Below are 25,385 nucleotides of genomic sequence, written 5' to 3' on the forward strand. Positions count from 1 at the left end.
TACCTGTACACCCAGATCCCTTTGCCTTTTCAATACCCTTAAAGATTCTGCCATTTATTGTATATTTCCTATCTGTATTAGACCTTCCAAAATGCATTACCTCACATTTGTCCGGATTAAATTCCATCTGCCATCTCTCTGCCCAAGTCTCCAACTGATCTATTTCCTGCTGTATCCTCTGATGGTCCTCATCACTATCCACAAATCCACCAAACTTCATGTCGTCCGCAAACTTACTAATCAAATGAATTACATTTTCCTTCAAGTCATTTATATATATTACAAACAGCAAAGGTCCCAGCACTGATCCCTGAGGAACACCACTTGTCACAGCCCTCCATTCAGAAATGTACCCTTCCATTGCTACCCTCTCTTTTTTGACCGAGGCAGTTTTGTGTCCACCTTGCCAGCTCACCTCTGATCCCGTGTGACTTCACCTTCTGCACCAGTCTGCCATGAGGGACCATTTTGAATATCACAGCTGTACTGTGGGAGGACATCTCAGAGGGCTCAAACAGTGAGGCAATATGGGTAAAGCTCAGGAATAGGAAGAGTGTAGTCACAACGTTGGGGGTTTACTATAGGCGACCCAATAGTCAGCGGGAGACAGAGGAACAGATATGTAGGCAGGTTTTGGCAAGGTGTAAAAGTAACAGGGTTGTTGTGATGGGAGATTTTAACTTCTCCTATATTGACTGGGATTCACTTAGTGCTAGGAGCTTGGATGAGGCAGAGTTTGTAAGGAGCATCCAGCAAGGCTTCCTTCTTTGGTGCTTTGAATAGTAGGACACGAGGAAGTTTTGTGGGACAAAGGGAACTTGATGTGTTTTCCACAGATCAGTGGAAGGGCATGTTAGTCGGGTGGTGAAAAAGGCATATGGGGCACTTGCTTTTATCAGTTGAGGCACTGATTACAAAAGCAGGGAAGTCATGTTGGAGTTGTTTAGGCGGCCACAGCTGGAGTACTGTGTGCTGTTCCGGTTGCCACATTATTGGAAGGATGTGATTGCACTGGAGGGAATGCAGAGGAGATCTAAAAGAAAAAGAAATACAGCACAGGAACAGGCCCTTTGGCCGTCCAAGCCTGCACCAACCATGCTGCCCGACTGAACTAAAACCCCCTACCCTTTAAGGGACCATATCAATCTATTCCCGTCCTATTCATGTATTTGTCAGGATGCTCCTTAAAACTCATGAACAAATTTGCTTCCACAACCTGACCTGGCAGCGAGTACCAGGTACCCACTACCCTCTGTGTAAAACACATGCCTCTTACATCTCTTTTAAACCTTGCCCCTCACACCTTAAACCTTTGCCCCCTAGTAATTGACTCCACTACCCTGGGGAAAAGCTTCTGACTATCCACTCTGTCCATGCCTGTCATAATCTTGTAGATTTCTATCAGTTTGCCCCTCAACCTCCGTTGTTCCAGTGAGATCAAACCAAGTTTCTCCAACCTCTCCTCATAGCTAATGTCCTCCTTACCAGGCAACATCCTGGTAAATCTTTTCTGTACCCTTTCCAAAGCCTCCATTCCTTCTGGTAGTGTGGCAACTAGAATTGAACATTATATTCCAAGTGTGGCCTAACTAAGGTTAAAACATAGAACATAGAACATTACAGCGCGGAACAGGCCCTTCGGCCCACAATGTTGCGCCGACCAGTCTTATTTTTTAAAAAAAACAAACATTGACCCACTAATCTAAACCAATCCCTTTTCGTCCATAAACCTATCCACCAATCACTGATCACTGAGGCCAATCACGTTTAAGAGATTGGTGGATAGGTTTATGGATGAAAAGGGATTGGTTTAGATTAGTGGGTCAATGTTTTTTTTTTAGAAATAAGACTGGTCGGCGCAACATTGTGGGCCGAAGGGCCTGTTCCGCGCTGTAATGTTCTATGTTCTATGTTCTATGTTCATAGGACCTCCCCTGCATACCAGGCAACATCCTGGTAAACCTCCTCTGCACCCTCTCCAAAGCCTCCACATCCTTCCTGTAATGTGGGGACCAGAACTGCACACAGTACTCCAAGTGCGGCCGCACCAGAGTTGTGTACAGTTGCAACATGACGCTGCGACTCCTAAATTCAATCCCCCTACCAATAAACGCCAAGACACCGTACGCCTTCTTAACAACCTTATCTACTTGATTCCCAACTTTCAGGGATCTATGTACACATACACCTAGATCCCTCTGCTCCTCCACTCTATTCAAAGTCCTCCCGTTAGCCCTATACTCAACACATCTCAACACATCTCTATAAAGCATCAACATGACTTGCCAATTTTTAAACTCAGTGCACTGGCTGATGAAGATAAGCATGCCATATGCCTTCTTGACTATCTTCTTCACCTGCGTTACCACTTTCAGTGATCTGTGTACCTATACATCCAGATCCCTCTGCCTATCAATATTGTGAAGGGTTATGCCATTTACTGTATATTTCCTATCTGTATTAGATCCTCCAAAATTTATTATCTCACATTTATCCAGATTAAACTCCATCTGCTATCTCTCCGCCCAAGTTTCCAACCAATCTATGTCCTGCTGCATTCCCTGATCGTTCTCGTCGCTATCCCCAATTCCACCAACCTTTGTGTTGTCCGCAAACTTACTAATCAATCCAGTTACGTTTTTGTCCAACTCATTTATATATATTACAAATAGCAAAAGGTCCCAACGCTGATCACTGAGGAACACCACTTGTCACAGCCCTCCATTCAGAAATGTACCCTCCCACTGCTATTCCCATCTTCTATGACCAAGCCAGTTCATTATCCGTCTTGCCAATTCACCTCCGATCACAACCGACTTCACCTTCTGCACCAGTCTGCCATGAGGGACCTTATCAAAGACCTTACTGAAGTCCATGTATGCAATATCCATTGCCCTACCTTCATCAATCATCTTTGTCACTCCCACAAAAAACTCGATCAAGTTAACGAGGCATGACTTCCCCTTCACAAAACCATGTCACCTCTCTCCAATACGTCTAATTATTTCCAAGTGGGAGTAAATCCTGTCTTGATGAATTCTCTCCAATAATTTCCTGACCACTGATGTAAGGCTCACCAGCCTATAATTACCTAGATTATTCTTGCTACCCTTCTTAAACAAAGGAGCAGCATTGTCTATTCTCCAATCTTCTGGGACCTCCCCGTAAGAAATCTCACAACACCAGGTTAAAGTCCAACAGGTTTATTTGGTAACACAAGCCTCAAGCTTTCAGAGTGCTGCTCCTTCATCAGGTGAGTGGCAGCTCTGTTCACAAACAGGACATATAAAAACACAAACTCAATTTACAGAATAATGGTTGGAATGCGAGTCTTTACAGGTACTCAAGTTTTAAAGGTACAGACAATGTGAATGGAGAGAGCGTTAAGCACAAATTAAAGAGATGTGTATTGTCTCCAGACAGAACAGTTAGTGAGTTTTTGCAAGCCCAGGCAAGTTGTGATGTTGTGAGGCTTCTTACTGTGATTATCCCTGTCCAATGCCGGCATCTCCACATCATGACCTCCCCTGTAACCAGGGTGTTGCCTGGGTTGGAGCATTTAAGTTATGAAGAGAGATTGTATAGGCTTGGGTTGTTTCCTTTGAAGGAGAGAAGGCTGAGGGGTGACCTGATCAAGGTATGCAAGGTTATGAGAGACATAGACGGAGTGGATAAGGAGCAGCTGTTTCCCTGAAGTGAAGGGTGAGTCACAAGGGGATATAGGTTCAAGGTACAGGGCAGGAGATTTCGGGGGATGTGAGGAAAAACTTTTTTACCCAAAGGATGGTGAAGGTCTGGAATGCATTGCCTGGGAGGGAAGGAGTGGCGGGTTGCTTCACATCCTTTGAAAAGTATCTGGATGAACATTTATCACATCACAACATTCAGGTCTATGGGCCAAGTGCTGGCAGATGAGATGAGGTGAGAGTTCAGGTGTTTTCAATGTGTTGGTGTGGATTTGATGGACTGAAGGGCCTCTTCCGTGCTGCATGGTTCTCTGATTCTATGCATCCTGGTCAATATGGGGGAAATTAAACTCACTCACCACAATATTCAGCATTTTTCACACCTTTCCAGTATGTGATTGCACAGCCGCTCCTCTGTCTCCTGCGGGCTGTTGGGAGGTCTACAGTACACTCCTAACATTGTGATTTCACCCTTCTTACACCTAAGCTCCACTCACAACTGACACTGGAAATAGTAGATCCATTGGTGATTATTTTCCAAAATTCTTTGGACTCTGGAATAGTTCTTACAGATTGGAGCGTAACTAATGTAAGCCCACTATTAATAAAGGGAGTCGTACAGTCATAGAGGTGTACAGCATGGAAACAGGCCATTCGGCCCTTTTTTAAATCCCTAAGCTAGTCCTAATTTCCAGTATTTGGCCCATGTCCCTCTATATCCATCTTACCCATATAACTGTCCAAATGCTTTATAAAAGACAAAATTGTACCTGCCTCTACTACTACTGTCAGGTATGGGAACAAACGAAAAGTGGAGCTTTTTCAAGGAACAAATACAGCCCATAAATGAATGACTTCACGTGTATCATGGGCCAGCACGGCAGCACAGTGGTTAGCACTGCTGCTTCACAGCTCCATGGTCCTGGGTTTGATTCCCTGCTTGGGTCACTGTCTGTGTGGAGTTTGCACATTCTCATGTTTGCATGGGTTTTTTGAATGGCGGGGCAGGCTCGAAGGGCTAGATGGCCTACTCCTGCTCCTATTTCTTATGTTCTTATGTTCTTATGTTTCCTCCGGGTGCTCTGGTTTCCTCCCACAGTCCGAAGATGTGTGGGTTAGGTTGATTGGCCATGCTAAAATTGCCCCTTAGTATCCAGGGATGTGTAGGTTCGAGGGATTAGTGGGTAAATGTATAGGGATAGGGCTTGGGTGGGATTGTAGTCGGTGAAGACTTGATGGGCCGAAGGGCCTGTTTCTGCACTGTAGGGTTTTATGTTCTATGAGTTCCATTAACTGAGTAAGTCCTGCCCTGGTTCAATCTACCAAAATGCACCACCTCACTTTTAACTAAACTAAACTCCATCGGCCATTCGTTAGCCCACTGGCCCAATTGATCAAGATCCCATTGCAATTAGAGATAAACATAGAACATAAAACATAGAACACTACAGCACAAACAGGCCCTTCGGCCCACGAGTTGCACCGATCACATCAACACCTATCTATAACCCCCAATCCCATAAAACCCCATATACTCATCCAGAAGTCTTTTAAAAGACCCCAGCGAGTTCGCCTCCACCACCACTGACGGCAGCCGATTCCATTCACTCACCACCCTCTGAGTGAAAAACTTACCCCTAACATCACTTCTGTACTTTCCTCCCCGCACCTTAAACCTGTGTCTTCTCGTAGCGACCATTTCAACCCGGGGAAATAGCCTCTGAGAATCCACCCTATCTATTCCTCTCAACATTTTATAAACCTCTATCAGGTCGCCTCTCAACCTACGTCTCTCCAGGGAAAAGAGACCCAGTTCCCTCAACCTAACTTCATAAGGTATGCCTCCCGGTCCAGGCAACATCCTTGTAAATCTCCTCTGTACCCTTTCAACAGCTTCTACGTCTTTCCTATAGTGAGGCGACCAGAACTGCGCACAGTACTCCAAATGAGGCCTGACAAGGGTCTTATAAAGTTGCAGCATTACCTCCCGACTCCTAAACTCAATCCCTCGATTTATGAAGGCCAGTACACCATACGCCTTCTTGACCACCTCTTCCACCTGCGAGGCCGATTTAAGAGTCCCGTGGACCCAGACCCCAAGATCCTTCTGCTCCTCAACACTACCAAGACTCCTGCCCTTGATAGTGTACTCGTTCATCCCGTTGGTTCTGCCAAAATGGACGACTACGCATTTATCCACGTTGAAGTCCATCTGCCACTTCTCCGCCCAGTCCTGCATCCTATTTATGTCCTGCTGCAACTTTTGCCATCCTTCCAGACCATCCACAACACCACCGACCTTCGTGTCATCAGCGAACTTACTTACCCATCCTTCCACTTCCTCATCTAGGTCATTTATGAAAATGACAAACAGCAAGGGTCCTAGAACAGATCCCTGGGGCACTCCACTGGTGACTGACCTCCATTCAGAAAAAGACCCATCCACAACCACTCTCTGCCTTCTGCAGGCAAGCCAGTTCTTGATCCAAAAGGCCAAAGGCCCTTGGATCCCATGCCCTCTCACCTTCTCAAGAAGTCTTGCATGGGGGACCTTATCAAACGCCTTGCTGAAGTCCATGTACACCACGTCCACGGCACTTCCTTCGTCAATGTGTTCAGTCACATTATCGAAGAACTCAACTAGGCTCGTAAGGCACGACCTGCCCTTGACAAATCCATGCTGACTATTCCTGATCACGTCAAACCTCTCCAAATGGTCGTAAATCTTGTCCCTCAGAAGCCTTTCCATCAGCTTACCAACCACTGAGGTCAGACTCACCGGTCGGTAATTTCCCGGGCTATCTCTGTTCCCTTTCTTGAAAATAGGGACTACATCCGCAATCCTCCAATCTTCCGGAACCTCTCCCGTCTCCATTGACGACGCAAAGATCATCGCCAGGGGCTCTGCAATCACTTCCCTCGCCTCCCACAGTATCCTGGGGTATATCCCATCTGGTCCCGGCGACTTATCAATCTTGATAGAATTCAAAAGTTCTAACACATCCTCCACCTTAATATCCACAAACTCAATCTTTTCCATCTGCTGCAAATCCGTAGCAAAATCTCCCAGATCAGCTTCCACCGTGAATACTGAGGCAAAGTACTCATTAAGCACTTCTGCCATTTCTTCTGGTTCCACACAGACCTTACCCCCTTCACCTTTTATAGGTCCTATCCCTTCTCTTCTCATCCTTTTACCTTTCACATATTTATAAAAGGCCTTGGGATTCTCCTTAATCTTACCTGTCAAGGTCTTCTCATGACCCCTTCTGGCTCTCCTAATTTCCCTTTTAAGCTCCTTTCTACAGTCCTTATACTCCTCAAGATCCTTAACCTCTCCTAGTTCCCTGAACCTTTTGTACACCTTCCCTTTCCTCCTGACTAGGTTCAACACAGCCTTCGTGCACCACGGTTCCCGCGACCTACCAAAACCCCCTTGTCTCATCGGAACGTTGTCACGCATAGCTCCAGACAAACATTCCTTGAATATCCGCCACCTTCCTTCGGTACTTTTCCCTAAGAACGCCTCCTTCCAGTTTATTTGTCCAAGTAACTTCCTGACTTCTTCATATCTCCCCTTACTCCAGACAAACACCTTCCTAGCCTGCCTGATCCTATCTCTTTCCAATGCAATTGTGAAGGAGATAAAATTATGGTCACCACTCCCAAGATGCTCCCCTACCGAGAGATCCATCACCTGCCCTGGTTCATACGCCAGTACCAGGTCAAGTACAGCCTCTCCCCTCGTAGGCTCATCCACATACTGTGTCAGGAAACCTTCCTGAACACACCTAACAAACTCTTCCCCATCCAAACCCCTTACCCTAGGGATATTCCAGTCGATGTTTGGGAAATTGAAGTCTCCCATCACGACAACTCTGTTATTAATACATTTCTCCAGAATCTGTTTCCCTATCTGCACTTCAACTTCCCTGTCACTATTGGGTGGCCTATAGAATACACCCAGCAAAGTTTTTGACCCTTTGCTGTTCGTAACTTTCTTCACTGTCCGCTATGCCACCAATCTATGTGTCATCTGCAAACATATCAACCATGCCCCCTATATTTTCATCCAAATCATTAATAGAAATAATAAATAACAGTGGGCCCAGCACTGATCCCTGAGGCACACTGCTGGTCACAGGCCTTCAGTTTGAAAAACAACTCTCTATAACCACTCTTTTGTATCCATTTAGATACCTCACCCTGGATCCCGTGAGATTTAACTTTATGCAACAATCTACCATGCGGTACCTTTTCAAAGGCCATGCTAAGGTCCAGGCAGACAACATCAACCGCACTGACCTCATCTACCTTCTTGGTTACCCCTTCAAAAATTCAATTAAATTTGTGAGACATGATTTTCCACTCACAAAGCCATGCTGACTGTCCCTAATCAGTCCTTGTGTCTCTAAATGCCTGTAGATCCTGTCTCTCAAAATATCTTCCAACAACTTGCCCACCACAGATGTGAGGCTCACTGGCCTGTAGTTCCCAGACTTTCCTCTGCAGCCCTTTCTAAACAAAGGCACTACATTTGCCACTCTCCAATCTTCAGGCATGCCAGATAATTACAGGCCGGTGAGCCTTACATCAGTGGTAGGAAAATTATTGGAGAGGATTCTTTAAGGCAGGATTTATTCCCTCTTGGAAATACGAAGAACAAAGAACAGTACAGCACAGGAACATGCCCTTCAGCCCTCCAAGCCTGCACCGCTCATGCGCCCAACGAGATCATTTGTTTGTACCCGTCTATTCCCAGTCTGTTCATGTGGCTATCTAGATAAGTCTTAAATGATCCCAGTGTGTCGCCTCAACCACCTTGCTTGGCAGTGCATTCCAGGACCCCATCATCCTCTGTGTAAAATACGTCCCCCTGACATTTGTGTTGAACCTTGACCTTGTGAACGTATTAATGAGAGATAACATGATTTTGTGAAAGGGAAGTTGTGTCTCACAAACTTGATCGAGTTTTTTGAGGAAGTGACAAAGATGATTGATGAGGGTAGGGCAGTAGATATTGTGTACATGGACTTCAGTAAGGCCTTTGACAAGGTCCCTCATGGCAGAGTGGTGTAGAAGGTGAAATCGCATGGGATCAGCGGTGAGCAGGCAATGTGACTACAAAACTGGCTCGGTCAAAGAATGATGTGGAGATGCTAGCGTTGGACTGGGGTAAACACAGTAAGAAGTGTCACAACACCAGGTTAAAGTGCAACAGGTTTATTTGACAGCAAATGCCACTAGCTTTCAGGGCTTTGCCCCTTCATCACCTGACTCCATACCAGGCAATGTACTGGTATATCTTTTCTGGTACCCCTTCCAAAGCCTCCACATCCTTCTGGTAGTGTGGCGACCAGAATTGAACATTATATTCCAAGTGCAGATTAACTAAAGTCCTATAAAGCTGCAACATGACTTGCCAATTTTTAAACTCATTACCCTGGCCGATGAAGGCAAGCATGCCGTATGCCTTCTTGACTACCTTCTCCACCTGCGTTGCCACTTTCAGTGATCTGTGCACCTGTACACTCAGATCCCTTTGCCTTTTCAATACTCTTAATGGTTCTGCATTTACCGCACATTTCCTATCTGTATTAGACCTACCAAGATGCATTACCTCACATTTGTCCGGATTAAACTCCATCTGCCACCTCTCTGCCCAAGTCTCCAACTGATCTATATCCTGCTGTATCCTCTTTTGGTCCTCATCGCTATCTGCAAATCCACAATGTATCATCCGCAAACTTACTAATCAATCCAGTTACATTTTCCTCCAAATCATTTATATATATTACAAACAGCAAAGGTCCCAGCACTGAACCCTGAGGAACACCACTTGTCTTAGCCCTGCATTCAGGAACGCACACTTCCACTGCTACCCTGTCTTCTTTGACTGAGCCAGTTTTGTGTTGACACAGCTGGTGTCACAGAAGTGACACCAGCTCACTTCTGATGCCATGCAACTTCACTTTCTACACCAGTCTGCCATGAGGGACATTGTCAAAGGCCTTACTGAAATCCATGTAGACAACATCTGCCCTACCTTCATCAATCATCTTCATCACTTCCTTGAAAAACTCGATCAAGTTTGTGAGACACGGCCTCCCCTTCACAAAACCACGTTGCCTCTCACTAATATGTCCACTTATTTCCACTTATTTCCAAGAGGGAATAAATCCTGTCTTGAAGAATCCTCTCCAATAATTTCCCTACCACTGATGTAAAGCTCACCGGCCAATAATTACCTGGATTATTTATTGTGTACAGCTTGATCTTCTTACTTGAGAAAAGATATACTGGCAGTGGAAAGGGTGCAGAGGAGATTCACTCGGTTGTTTCCGGAATTGAGAGGGTTGATTTATGAGGAGAGACTGAGTAGACTGAGGCTATACACATTGGAATTCAGAAGAATGAGGGGAGATCTTATAGAAACATATAACATTATGAAGGGAATAGATAAGATAGAAGCAGGGAAGTTGTTTCCACTGGTGGGTGAAACTAGAACTAGGGGGCATAGCCTCAAAATAAGGGGAGGCAGATTTAGGGCTGAGTTGAGGAGTTGGTGGTTGATGGTAAATATTCATCATGGAATTCGGTTACGAGTGGTGTGCCTCAGGGATCTGTTCTGGGGCCACTGCTGTTTGTAATTTTTATTAATGATCTGGATGAGGGTATAGTTGGGTGGATTAGTAAATTTGCTGATGACACCAAAGTTGGAGGTGTGGTAGATAGTGAGGAAGGGTGTCGTAGTTTGCAGGAAGACTTAGACAGGTTGCAGAGCTGGGCCGAGAGGTGGCGGATGGAGTTTAATGTGGAGAAGTGTGAGGTAATTCACTTTGGTAGGAATAACAGATGTGTCGAGTATAGGGCTAACGGGAGGACTTTGAATAGTGTGGATGAGCAGAGGGATCTAGGTGTACGTGTACATAGATCCCTGAAAGTTGGAAATCAAGTAGATAAGGTTGTTAAGAAGGCATACGGTGTCTTGGCGTTTATTGGTAGGGGGATTGAATTTAGGAGTCGCAGCGTTATGTTGCAGCTGTACACAACTCTGGTGCGGCCGCACTTGGAGTAGTGTGTGCAGTTCTGGTCCCCACATTACAGGAAGGATGTGGAGGCTTTGGAGAGGGTGCAGAGGAGGTTTACCAGGATGTTGCCTGGTATGGAGGGGAGGTCCTATGAGGAGAGACTGAGGGATTTGGGGTTGTTTTCGCTGGAAAGAAGGCGGCTAAGAGGGGATCTTATTGAAACATATAAGATGATTAGAGGTTTAGATAGGGTGGATAGTGATAGCCTTTTTCCTCGGATGGAGAAATCTAGCACGAGGGGGCATGGCTTTAAATTAAGGGGGGGTAGTTATAGGACGGATGTCAGGGGTAGGTTCTTTACCCAGAGGGTGGTGAGGGATTGGAATGCCCTGCCTGCTGCAGTTGTAAATGTGCCTAGTTTGGGGGCGTTTAAGAGATCCGTGGATAGGTTTATGGATGAAAAGGGATTGGTTTAGGTTAGTGGGTCATTGTTTTGTAACTGGTCGGCGCAACATCGTGGGCCGAAGGGCCTGTTCTGCGCTGTAATGTTCTATGTTCTATGAACTTCTTCACACAAACGGTTATGAATCTGTGGAATTCCCTGCCCAGTGAAGCAGTTGAGGCTACCTCATTGAATATTTTTAAGGCAAAGATAGATAAATTTTTGAAAAGTAAAGGAATTAAGGGTTTTGGTGAGTGGGTGGGTAAGTTGAGCTGAGTCCACAAAAAGAACAGCCATAATCTTATTGAATGACGGAGCAGGCGCAAGGCACCAGATGGCCTACTCCTGTTTCTAGTTTTTATGTTTCTTATTATTCTTGCTACCCTTCTCAAATAAAGGAACAACATAGAGTAAATTCAGAAAGAATGTTCCCAATGGTGGGGGAGCCTATAAATAAGGATCATAGTTTGACAATAAAGGGTAAACTTTTAGAATTTGAGGTGAACATAGAACATAGAACATTACAGCGCAGAACAGGCCCTTCGGCCCACGATGTTGCGCCGACCAGTTACAAAAACAATGACCCACAAGCCTATACCAATCCCTTTTCGTCCATAAACCTATCCACAGATCTCTTAAACGTCCCCAAACTAGGCGCATTTACAACTGCAGCAGGCAGGGCATTCCAATCCCTCACCACCCTCTGGGTAAAGAACCTACCCCTGACATCCGTCCTGTAGCTACCCCCCCTTAATTTAAAGCCATGCCCCCTCGTGCTAGCTTTCTCCATCCGAGGAAAAAGGCTATCACTGTCCACCCTATCTAAACCTCTAATCATCTTATATGTTTCAATAAGATCCCCTCTTAGCCGCTTTCTTTCCAATGAAAACAACCCTAAATCCCTCAGTCTCTCCTCATAGGACCTCCCCACCATACCAGGCAACATCCTAGTAAACCTCCTCTGCACCCTCTCCAAAGCCTCCACATCCTTCTTGTAATGTGGGGACCAGAACTGCACACAGTACTCCAAGTGCGGCCGCACCAGAGTAGTGTACAGTTGCAACATGACGCTGCGACTCCTAAATTCAATCCCCCTACCAATAAACGCCAAGACACCGTACGCCTTCTTAACAACCTTATCTACTTGATTCCCTACTTTCAGGGATCTATGTACACATACACCTAGATCCCTCTGTTCATCCACACTATTCAAAGTCCTCCCGTTAGCCCTATACTCAACACATCTGTTGCTCCTACCAAAGTGAATTACCTCACACTTCTCCACATTAAACTCCATCCGCCACCTCGCGGCCCAGCTCTGCAACCTTTCTAAGTCTTCCTGCAGACTATGACACCCTTCCTCACAATCTACCACACCTCCGACTTTGGTGTCATCAGCAAATTTACTAATCCACCCAACTATACCCTCATCCAGATCATTAATAAAGATTACAAACAACAGTGGCCCCAAAACAGATCCCTGAGGCACACCACTCGTAACTGAACTCCATGATGAATATTTACCATCAACCACCACCCTCTGTCTCCTATCTGATAGCCAATTCCTGATCCAAGAGGAGGAGTTTCTTCACCCAGACGTGGTGAGTGTGTGGAATTCAGTCCCACAGAATGTAGCTGAGGCCAAAATATTGTGCAATTTCAAGAAGAAATTAGATATAGCTCGAAGGGCTAAAGGGATCAAGGAATATGGGGAGGAGGGGGTATCAGGATATTGAATCTGATGATCAGCCATGGTCAAAATGAATGGTGGTGCAGGCTCCAAGGGCCGAATGTTCCTATGTTTCTCTAATGCCTCACCGCAGGATCCCTCCAAATGTCCTTCCTCAACACAGCCGTGATGTGCTCCCTAATCAGCAATGCAATCCCCCCACCCTTTTTGTTTCCCCTTCTGTCAAGCAGACATCTTTAACCTCTCTTTACACAATCTGAGGTCCCTATCTGTTTCAAGAAGACCACCAACATCCCAGTACCTAAAAAAAAAGCAGTGTGCCTTAATGACTATCGGCCGGTGGCTCTGACATCCATCATTATGAAGTGCTTCGAAAGGTTAGCCATGGCACAAATCATTTCCAGCCTACTGGACTGCCTGGATCCAATACAGTTTGCCCACCTCCGCAACAGGTCCACAGCAGACTCCATCTCCCTGGCCCTGAACTCAACCCTGTAACACCTAGATAACACCTAAGTCAGACTCATATTCGTAGATACAGCTCAGTGCAAGAAAGACATAGAGAATGTGGTGCGATGACAATAATCTCTCCCTCAATGTCAACAAAATGAAGAAAATTGTCATAGAACATAGAACATAGAACATTACAGCGCAGAACAGGCCCTTCGGCCCACGATGTTGCGCCGACCAGTTACAAAACAATGACCCACTAACCTAAACCAATCCCTTTTCGTCCATAAACCTATCCACGGATCTCTTAAACGCCCCCAAACTAGGCGCATTTACAACTGCAGCAGGCAGGGCATTCCAATCCCTCACCACCCTCTGGGTAAAGAACCTACCCCTGACATCCGTCCTATAACTACCACCCCTTAATTTAAAGCCATGCCCCCTCGTGCTAGCTTTCTCCATCCGAGGAAAAAGGCTATTACTATCCACCCTATCTAAACCTCTAATCATCTTATATGTTTCAATAAGATCCCCTCTTAGCCGCCTTCTTTCCAGCGAAAACAACCCCAAATCCCTCAGCCTCTACTCATAGGACCTCCCCTCCATACCAGGCAACATCCTGGTAAACCTCCTCTGCACCCTCTCCAAAGCCTCCACATCCTTCCTATAATGTGGGGACCAGAACTGCACACAGTACTCCAAGTGCGGCCGCACCAGAGTTGTGTACAGTTGCAACATGACGCTGCGACTCCTAAATTCAATCCCCCTACCAATAAACGCCAAGACACCGTATGCCTTCTTAACAACCTTATCTACTTGACTCCCAACTTTCAGGGATCTATGTACACATACACCTAGATCCCTCTGCTCATCCACACTATTCAAAGTCCTCCCGTTAGCCCTATACTTGACACATCTGTTATTCCTACCAAAGTGAATTACCTCACACTTCTCCGCATTAAACTCCATCCGCCACCTCTCGGCCCAGCTCTGCAACCTGTCTAAGTCTTCCTGCAAACTATGACACCCTTCATCACTATCTACCACACCTCCGACTTTGGTGTCATCAGCAAACTTACTAATCCACCCAACTATACCCTCATCCAGATCACTAATAAAAATTACAAACAGCAGTGGCCCCAAAACAGATCCCTGAGGCACACCACTCGAAACCGAACTCCATGATGAATATTTACCATCAACCACCACCCTCTGTCTCCTATCCGCTAGCCAATTCCTGATCCAATTCCCTAGATCACCCCCAATCCCATACATCTGCATTTTCTGCAGAAGCCTACCATGGTGAACCTTATCAAACGCCTTACTAAAATCCATATACACCACGTCCACTGCCTTACCCCCATCCACCTCTTTGGTCACTTTCTCAAAAAACTCAATAAGGTTAGTAAGGCACGACCTACCCGCCACAAAACCATGCTGACTATCTCCAATCAATTCTTTACTCTCCAAATAACTATAAATCCTATCCCGAATAATTTTTTCTAAAACCTTGCCCACAACAGAAGTGAGACTCACCGGTCTATAATTCCCGGGGAAGTCTCTGTTCCCCTTCTTAAACAATGGGACAACATTCGCTAACCTCCAATCTTCCGGTACTATACCAGAGGCCAACGACGACCTGAAGATCAGAGCCAGAGGCTCTGCAATCACTTCTCTTGCCTCCCAGAGAATCCTGGGGTAAATCCCATCCGGACCAGGGGACTTATCTATTTTCAGACCCTCCAGAATATCTAGCACATCCTCCTTATCAACTGCAACACTGTCAATTCTACTCCCCTGCAATCCAGTGTCCTCCTCAGCTATATCCATGTCCCCTTGCGTGAACACCGAAGAGAAATATTGGTTCAATGCCTCTCCAATCTCCTCCGGTTCCACACATAACTTCCCTCTGCTGTCTATAACTGGCCCTAATCTTGCCCTAACCAACCTTCTGTTCTTAACATACCTATAGAACGCCTTAGGATTCTCCTTAACCCTATCAGCCAAAGTCTTCTCATGTCCTCTTTTAGCCCTTCTTAGCTCACTCTTCAACTCCCTCCTAGCCAATCTAAAGTTTTCTAGTGCACTACCCGAGCCCTCATGTCTCATCCGAACATAAGCCTCCTTTTTCCTCTTAACCAACGAAAAAACTTTCATCGACTTCAGAAAGCGTAATGAAGAACATGCCCCTATCTACATCAATGGGGATGAAGTAGAAGTGGTCAAGAGCTTCAAGTTTGTAGGTGTCCAGATCATTAACAACTTGTCCTGGTCCCCCCATGCTAACACTATAGTTAAGAAAGCCCACCAATGCATTTACTTTCTTGGGAGACTAAGGAAATTTGGCATGTCAGCTGTGATTCTCACCAACTTCTTTAGATGCACCATAGAAAGCATTCTTTCTGGTTGTATCACAGTTTGTTATGACTCCATCTCTACCCAAGATAGCAGGAAGCTACAAAAGGTTGTGAACGAAACCCAGTCCATCATTCAAACTAGCCTCCCATCCATTGACTCTGTCCATACTTCCTGCTGCCTCAGAAAAGCTGCCAGCATAATCAAGGACCCCACACACCCCAGACATTACCTCTTCCACCTTCTTCCATTGAGAAAAAGATACAAAAGTCTGAAGTCACATACCAATCGACTCAAGAACAGCTTCTTCCCTGCTGCCATCAGATGTTTAAATGGACTTATCTCACATTAAGTTGATCTTTCTCACACCCTAGCTATGACTTTAACATTACATTCTGCACTCTCTCCTTCCCTTTTCTATGAATAGTATACTTTAGAAGGTTCACTAGGCTGATACCGGAGATGAGGGGGTTGGCCTATGAAGAGAGACTGAATAGACTGGGTCTGTACTCGTTGGAGCTTAGAAGGCTGAGGGGGGATCTTATAGAGACATATAAGATAATGAAGGGGCTAGGTGGGGTAGAGGTAGAGAGATTCTTCCCACTTAGAAAGGATAGCAGAACTAGAGGGCACAGCCTCGAAATAAGGGAGGGGCCGTTTAGATCGGAGTTGAGGAGGAACTTTTTCACTCAAAGGGTGGTGAATCTCTGGAATTCTCTGCCCGTTGAAGTGGTGGAGGCTACCTTGCTGAATATATTTAAGTCACGGGTAGATAGGTTTCTGACAGACAAGGGAATTAAGGGTTATGGGGAGAAAGCGGGAAAGTGGAACTGATCCACTTCAGATCAGCCATGATCTTATTGAATGGCAGGGCAGGCTCGAAGGGCTAGATGGCCTACTCCTGCTCCTATCTCTTATGTTCTTATGTTTTTATGTTCTTGTCTGTACAGCATGCAAGATACAATACTTTTTACTGTATCCCAATACATGTGACAATAATAAATCAAATCAAGTCTAAAACAATGGTATCCCGGAATGTTAAGCTGCCAGTCATAGAACATAGAACATAGAACATTACAGCGCAGAACAGGCCCTTCGGCCCACGATGTTGCGCCGACCAGTTACAAAAACAATGACCCACTAGCCTATACCAATCCCTTTTCGTCCATAAACCTATCCAGAGATCTCTTAAACGCCCCCAAACTAGACGCATTTACAACTGCAGCAGGCAGGGCATTCCAATCCTTCACCACCCGCTGGGTAAAGAACCTACCCCTGACATCCGTCCTGTAGCTACCCCCCCTTAATTTAAAGCCATGCCCCCTCGTGCTAGCTTTCTCCATCCGAGGAAAAAGGCTATCACTATCCACCCTATCTAAACCTCTAATCATCTTATATGTTTCAATAAGATCCCCTCTTAGCCGCCTTCTTTCCAACGAAAACAACCCTAAATCCCTCAGTCTCTCCTCATAGGACCTCCCCACCATACCAGGCACCATCCTAGTAAACCTCCTCTGCACCCTCTCCAACGCCTCCACATCCTTCTTGTAATGCGGGGACCAGAACTGCACACAGTACTCCAAGTGCGGCCGCACTAGAGTAGTGTACAGTTGCAACATTACACTGCGACTCCTAAATTCAATCCCCCTACCAATAAACGCCAAGACACCGTACGCCTTCTTAACAACCTTATCTACTTGATTCCCAACTTTCAGGGATCTATGTACACACACACCTAGATCCCTCTGTTCATCCACACTATTCAAAGTCCTCCCGTTAGCCCTATACTCGACACATCTGTTGCTCCTACCAAAGTGAATTACCTCACACTTCTCCGCATTAAATTCCAGTCCTGTCCCTTCTTTAACAATGTCTCCGAAATTGCAATATGATCATAATTCCATCCAGTAATCCAACTCTCTGTTCATCTGTTTTACCTGTTTTGGGGGGATGTGAGGAAAAGCCTTTTTACCCAGAGGGTGGTGATGGTCTGGAATCCACTGCCTGGGAGGACGGTGGAGGTGGAATGCCTCGCATTTTTTAAAATATACCTGGATGAGCACTTGGCACATCGTAACTTTCAAGGCTATGGGCCAAGTGGTGGCAGATGGGATGAAGTGGGAGTTCAGGTGTTTCTAACGTGTTGGTGCAGACTCGACGGGCCAAAGGTCCTCTTCTGTGCTGTGTGATTCTACGATTCTATAGAATCATAGAATCTTTACAGTGCAAAAGGAGGCCATTCGGCCTATCGAATCTGCACCAACGGCTCTAATCCCATAACTCCACATATTTACCCAACTAATCCCTGACACTAGGGTTAATTTAGCATGGCCAGTCAACATAACCCGCTCATCTTTGTACTGTGGGAGGAAACTGGACCATCCAGAGAAAGCCCACGCAGACACGGGGAGAATGTGCAAACTTCACACAGAAAGTGACCTGAGGCCAGAATTGAACCCGGGTTCCTGATGCTGTGAGGCAGCAGTGCTAACCACTGTGCCACTAGTAAAATTAAATACATCCAAAGACTGAATGCAAATAAGGATAAAAGAATATTATAAAGATTAAATTCTGGTCAATTGTTTAGGATCTCATTATGGACCCATAGATTGTCACTGAAGAATGTTTGTCAGCAGTGAAGAGTTGAAGTTGAATAACTGTGTTCAGCCACTGTGCTGGCATTTGTAGTTGAATAGTTGGAGGTGGCTTTTGTAGCTGGATTCAGCACGTCACCAGGTTTTTGCTGGAGACAGAAGATTTCTTGTTTCTGATTAGTTCCATAGTTATGGCAGTTGCAGGTTGTCCGGATTCTTATGACAGAACAGCAGGACATTTCTGAATTCCTCCCCCTTTGTCCTTCCTTGACTGAGAAATCTTTATTGCTTCAAGTTCTTCCTGGGAGTTCTGCACAAATTTGTTGATCTTTGCCAGATTTTATACAGAGATTGCTATCCCCGGATCTCCAAATACACTCAAACTTCACTTTCCATGCACAATCTCAGAGCTTTGGATATGCCAAGCACAACATTGCTGCCTCAACAGCTTCCTAGTGCTGTGTTACCAGCCTTTAGCTGTCTTCTCAGATCTTTGAGGTGCCTCTTGTGCCCACTTTGCTTCATTTCTTTCCCTGTAGCTCTTCAATTCAGAGCCTATTACTTCTTAGACTCCAACTAGAGAATGGGCAATCCGAGACTGAGTAAGAGAATAATTACAATCTAGTTATTTGAAGGGGATGAGCAACTACAACATAATAGAATTTTTCATCAAGGTGAAGTGGGCAGCACGGTGGCACAGTGGTTAGCACTGCTGCCTCCCAGCGCCAGGGGACCTGGGTTCGATTCCTGGCTTGGGTCTATGTGGAGTCTGCACGTTTTGCCTGTCTGCGTGGGTTCCCCCAGGTGTGTCGGTTTTCTCCCACAGTCTGAAAAACATGCTGTTTAGGAACATTGGCCATGCTAAATTCTCCCTCAATGTAACTGAACAGGTGCCAGAGTGTGGAGATTGGGGTATTTTCACAGTAACTTCATTGCAGTGTTAACATAAGCCTACTTGTGACATTAATAAATGAACTACAAACTAAACTAATATAGTTAATTCTGAGACTAGGGTCCTGAATCTTAATAAAGGAAACTGCGAGGACATGAGGCATGATTTGGCTCTGATAGATTGAGAAATGTTACTTAAAGGGATGATGGTGGATATGCAATGGCGAACATTCAATGAGTGCATGGGTAAACTACAGCAACTGTTAATTCCTGTCTGGTGCAAAAATGAATTGGGAAAAGCCAAACCATGGCTTTACAAAGAAAATTAGAAATAGTATTCGATCTGAAGTGAATTTATTTTGACGTAAAAAGTATAGCAGATAAGGCAGATGACCTTAGAGTTTGGATTAGTATAACTATGGTGTTGTAGCTATTTTGAGACTTGGCTGAGAGAGAGAGAGAGTGGACTGGCAGCTTAACGTTGCAGGATATTGATGTTTCAACGTGATAGAGGATGTATAAGAGGTCCACTCTTTTGTCATTCATATAAACAATTTGGAAGAGAATATCAGTGGCATGGTTAGTACATTTGCAGATGACACCAAGATTGGTGATATATTGGATAATGAAGAAAGTTATCTCAGATTACAACGAGATCTTGATCATTTGGGCCGGTGGGCTGACGAATGGCAGATAGAGTTTAATTCAGATAATTGCAAGGTGTTGTACTTTGGTAAGACAAACCAGGGCAGGACTTAATTAATGGTAGGGGCTTGGGGAGTGTTGTCGAACAGAGAGACATCGAGGGGTGCAGGTAGATATTCCTTGAAATTGGCATCACAGGGTAGACAGGGCGGTGAAGAAGGTGTTTGGTACACTTGCCTTCATCGATCAGAGCACTGAGTACAGGAGCTGGGATGTTATGTTACAACTGTACAAAACACTGATGAGGCCACATTTGGAGTATTGTGTACACTTTTGTTCGCCCTGCTATAGGAAGGATGTTATTAAACCGGAAAGGGTGCAAAAAAGATTTACAAAGATGTTCCCGGGACTGGAAGGTTTGAATCATAAAGAGAGGCTGGATAGGCCGGGACTTTTTGTCCCTGGAGTGTAGGAGAATGAGGGGTGACCTTCTAAAGGTTTAGAAAATCATGAGGGGCATAATAAGGTGAATAACCAAGCTCTTTTCCTCCAGGGCAGGGGAGTCATTTTGGAGACTTGGAGACGCTATCCAAATTAAGAATCTGTCACTTATGTCTTTCCAGTCCGTTATATGGAGGAGTCAGCTGAGAGGTCGATCATACTCCAGGCCTCAGTCTTGCAGTTCTATTCTGTCAAAAGATAGTGAATTCAGAATAGGAATGTCGACCACATCAGGTACGTACAACATTTGGGGTGGAGCAGGAGGGGGAAAATGAAGGGGAAAGGGTACTCAAGGGCAAGCATGAGGAGCAGGTCACAATGGGGCAAAAGTGAGGATAGAAACGTAGAAAATAGGTGCAGGAATTGGCCATTTGGCCCCTTGAGCCTATGCCACCATTCAGTATGAGCATGACTAATTATACACTTTCAACTTCACACTCCCGTTTTCTCTCCCTACCCCTTGGGCTAGGGGTGGAGGTCACAGTGGCACACAGGGGACAACAAAAGAATCAGAGGGACCTTGGAGTGAATATCCATTGATCCCTGAAGGAAGTTAGTTAAGAAGGTGGACAGGATTCTTGTCTTAATTGGCTGAGATGTGGAATAAAGGGCAGGGAGATTACATGGAACTGTATAAAATGCTGGTGTGGCCACAGCTACAGTATTACATGCAGTTCTGGTCATCACATTATAGGGAGGAGGTCATTGCACTGGGTTGGATGCAGAGATTTTCCTGGATGCTTCCTGGGTTGGAGGGTCAGAGCTATGAGGAAAGTTTGGATAGGCTGCGGCAGTTTTCTTTGGAGCAGCAAAGATTGAGAGGAGACCTGAAACAGATAGCAGATATCTTCACATCCTCTTTGACCACAGGCGAGTTCCAGAGGAGTGAAGAATAACCAATGTTGTTCCTTTGTTTGGAACAAAGAACAAAGAAAATTACAGCACAGGAACAGGCCCTTCGACCCTTATGGTATTGATGTTTTTCTCTTTTAATCCACAAGTGCTCCGGTCCGCCTTGTTGTCCAACAAGTGGCATACACGCGATGGGTCTTGCAAGGGCTGCTCTTGGTTGTTTCAAGAGTAGCCTAGTACTTCACGTTGTTAGTGTACGCTTAAACTGGACCAGATGCTGGGCAACATGACAGCTCAGTGACTATCACGTTTGCTGTGCAGATACATGGATTTGGGCCAGTGTCTGCGGGAGTTTGCGCATTCTCCCCGTGCTTGCTTGGGTTTTCTCTGGGTGCTCCGGTTTCCTCCCACACCCCAAAGATGTGCTGTTAGGCTGATTGGTGTAACAAGTTGTCCCTAAATTAGTCTTCCCTCAATGTGGGATGCCATAAGCATAGACAAGGGTCATGGGTGGAGGGGGGACTCATAATGTTAAAATGGCGGCACGGGCTCCTTGGGCCAAAGGGCCTGTTTCCCGGGCTGTGTTGTTCTTTGTTCTTTGACCCTTCAAGCCTGCACCGACCATGCCGCCCAACTTAACTAGAATCCTTCTGGGGACCATATCCTTCTATTCCCATCCTACATGGAATTATGACATTATAGCCATTAGTGAAACATGGCTACAGGAGGGGCAGGACTGGCAGCTCAATGCTCCTGGGGTTCCAATGTTTCAGACGTGATAGAGGCGGAGGGGTGAAAGGTGGGGGGGGGGGGGGAGGGTGGCGGGGGTGGCATTGTCAGTCAGGGAAAATGTTGCAGCAGTGCTCAGGTAGGACAGATTAGAGGGCTTGTCTACCAAGGCCGTATGGGTGGAGCTCAGAAATGGGAAAGGTATGACCAAATTAATGGGTTGTATTGTAGACCACCCAATAGTCAGTGAGAATTGGAGGAGCAAAGCTGCAGAGAGAGAGCAGCCAACTGCCAGAAACATAAAGTTGTGGTAGCAGGGGATTTTAATTTTTCGCATATAGCTTGGGACTCCCCTCCTGTTAAAGGTCTAGACGATGTGGAGTTGGTAAATTTTCTAAATCAACATAAAAAGGTACCAACTAGAGAGGATGCAATATTAGATCTCCTATTCGGATATGAGTTAGGACAAGTGACGGAAGTGTGTCTAGGGGAACACTTTGGTTCCAGTGACCATAATGCCATTAGTTTAAATTTGATCGTGGATAAAGATAGATCTAGCCCTCAGGTTGAGGTTCTAAACTGGAAAAAGGCCAAATTTGAAAAAATGAGAATGGATCTAAAAAGCGTAGATTGGGACAGGCTGTTCTCTCGCAAGGATGTGATTGGTAAGTGGGAGGCCTTCAAAGGAGAAATTTTGAGAGTGCAGAGTTTGTATGTTCCTGTCAGGATTAAAGCAAAGTGAATACGAATAAGGAACCTTGGTTCTCGAGGGATTTGGAACTCTGATAAAGAAGAAGAGAGAGATGTATGACATGTATAGGCAACAGGGAGCAAATAAGATGCTTGAGGAGTATAAAAAGTGCAAGAAACTGCTTAAGAAAGAAATCAGGAGGGCTAAAAGAAGACATAAGGTAGAACATAGAACATTACAGTGCAGTACAGGCCCTTCGGCCCTCGATGTTGCGCTGACCAGTGGAACCAATCTAATGACCCTCTAACCTAAACTATTCCAATGTTATCCATGTGCCTATCCATTGACCATTTGAACGTCCTTAAAGTTGGAGAGTCCACAACTGCTGCAGGCAGGCATTCCACGCCCTTACTATCCATTAGCTTTGGCAGTCAAGGTGAAGGATAATCCTAAGACCTTCTACAGGTATATGAAGAGCAAAAAGATAGTAAGAGATAAAATTGGTCCTCCTGAAGATCAGAGTGGTTGGCTTTGTATGGAACCAAAAGAAATGGGGGAGATATTAAATGGATTTTTTGCATCCGTATTTACTAAGGAAACTGGCATGGAGTCTGTGGAAATAAGGCAAACAAGTAGGAAGATTATGGAACCTGTACAGATTAAAGGGGAGGAGGTGCTTGCTGTCTTGAGGCAAATCAGAGCAGATAAATCCCCAGGACCAGACAGGGTATTCCCTCAGACCTTGAAGGAAACTAGTGTTGAAATTGCAGGGGCCCTGGCAGATATATTTAAAATGTCAGTTTCCACGGGTGAGGTGCCAGATGGTTGGAGGGTAGCTCATGTGGTTCCGTTGTTTAAAAAAGGCTCAAACAGTAATCTGGGAAATTATAGGCCTGTAAGCTTTACGTCAATAGTAGGTAAATTATTGGAACGAGCACTATGAGATAGGATCTACAAATATTTGGATGGACAGGGACTTATTAGGGAGAGTCAATATGACTTTGCGCATGGTAGGTCATGTTTAACTAATCTGTTAGAGTTTTTCGAGGAGGTTACCAGGAAAGTGGATGAAGGGAAGGCGGTGGATGTTGTCTACATGGACTTCAGCAAGGCCTTTAACAAGGTGCCACATGGGAGGTTAGTTAGGAAGGTTCAGTCGCTAGGTATACATGGAGAGGTAGTCAATTGGATAAGACATTGGCTCAATGGAAGAAGCCAACAAATGGTAGTGGAGGATTGCTTCTCTGAGTGGAGGCCTGTGATGAGTGGTGTGCATGATGTGGGTATGCCGGCGTTGGACTGGCGTAAACACAGTAAAAAGTCTGACAACACCAGGTTTTAGTCCAACCGATTTATTTGATAGTAAACGCACAAGCTTTCGGGGTTAGTCCCTTCGTCAGGTGAATGGAGAGTTCTGGCCTCAGACAGAGCATATAAAGCGCACGTGTGCTTTATATGCTCTGTCTGAGGCCAGAACTCTCCATTCACCTGACGAAGGGACTAACCCCGAAAGCTTGTGCGTTTACTATCAAATAAATCGGTTGGACTAAAACCTGGTGTTGTCAGACTTTTTAATGAGTGGTGTGCCACAGGGATAAGTGCTGGGTCCATTGTTGTTTGTCATCTATATCAATGATCTGGATGACAATGTGGTAAATTGGATCAGCAAACTTGCTGACGATACAAAGATTGGAGGTTAGTGGACAATGAGGAAGGTTTTCAAAGCTTGCAGAAGGATTTGGACCAGCTAGAAAAATGGGCTAAAAAATGACAGATGGAGTTTAATGCAGACAAGAGTGAGGTATTGCACTTTGGAAATGGTAGGACACTGAAGAGTGTAGTAGAACAGAGGGATCTGGGAATACAGAAACATAATTCCCTAAAAGTGGCGTCGCAGGTAGATAGGGTCGTAAAGAGTGCTTTTGGAACATTGGCCTTTATAAATCAAAGTATTGAGTATAAGAGTTGGAATGTTATGGTGAGGTTTTATATGGCATTGGTGAGGCTGAATTGAGTATTGTGTGCAGTTTTGGTCACCTAATTACAGGAAGGACATTAATAAGGTTGAAAGAGTGCAGAGAAGGTTCACAAGGACCGTAGAAGAATGAGGGGAGATTTGATAGAGGTGTATAAAATTATGATGGGTATAGATAGAGTGAATGCAAGCAGGCTTTTTCCACTGAGACAGGATCTACAGACATTTGGAGAGGCAGGAACTGATTATGGGCAATCATCATGGCTTTGTGAGTGGAAAATCATGTCTCTCAAATTTGGTTGAATTTTTTGAAGGGGTAATCAAGAAGGTAGATGAGGACAGTGCAGTTGATATTGTCTACATGGAGTTTAGCAAGGCCTTTGACAAGGTACCGCATGGTAGGTTGTTGCATAAAGTTAAATCTGGTGGGATCCAGGGTGAGGTATCTAAATGGATACAAAATTGGCTTGATGACAGAAGACAGAGGGTGGTTGTAGATGATTGTTTTTCAAACTGGAGGCTTTTGACCAGCGGTGTGCCTCAGAGATCAATGCTGGGTCCAATAATTTGTCATTTATATTCATGATTTGGATGACAATATAAGGGGCATGGTTGGTAAGTTTGCAGATGACACCAAGATTAGTGACATAGTGGACAGTGAAGGAGGTTGTCTCAGATTGCAACAGGATCTTGATCAATTGGGCCAGTGGGCTATTGAATGGCAGATGGAGTTTTATTTAGATAAATGCGAGGTAAAGTAAAAGTAAGGTTTATTTATGAGTCACAAGTTAGCCTTACATTAACGTTGCATTGAAGTTTCTGTGAAATTCCCGCAGTTGCCACATTCCGGCAC

General features: G+C 45.1%; 1 protein-coding gene across 1 annotated transcript in view; it reads left to right on the forward strand.

Annotated features, from left to right (window-relative positions):
* The window catches only part of LOC145359643 (microtubule-actin cross-linking factor 1, isoforms 6/7-like), a 163,427-nt gene that overhangs the window by 133,986 nt on the left and 4,056 nt on the right, over positions 1–25,385 (forward strand). The window contains exon 13 of the mRNA XM_080214354.1: positions 20,408–20,519. Coding sequence (XP_080070480.1) covers positions 20,408–20,519 — 112 coding nt within the window. The remainder of the gene's footprint in view (positions 1–20,407; positions 20,520–25,385) is intronic.

This window comes from Carcharhinus amblyrhynchos, chromosome 2 (assembly GCF_965287045.1).
Source record: "Carcharhinus amblyrhynchos chromosome 2, sCarAmb.v2.hapA, whole genome shotgun sequence".
Taxonomy (NCBI): domain Eukaryota; kingdom Metazoa; phylum Chordata; class Chondrichthyes; order Carcharhiniformes; family Carcharhinidae; genus Carcharhinus; species Carcharhinus amblyrhynchos.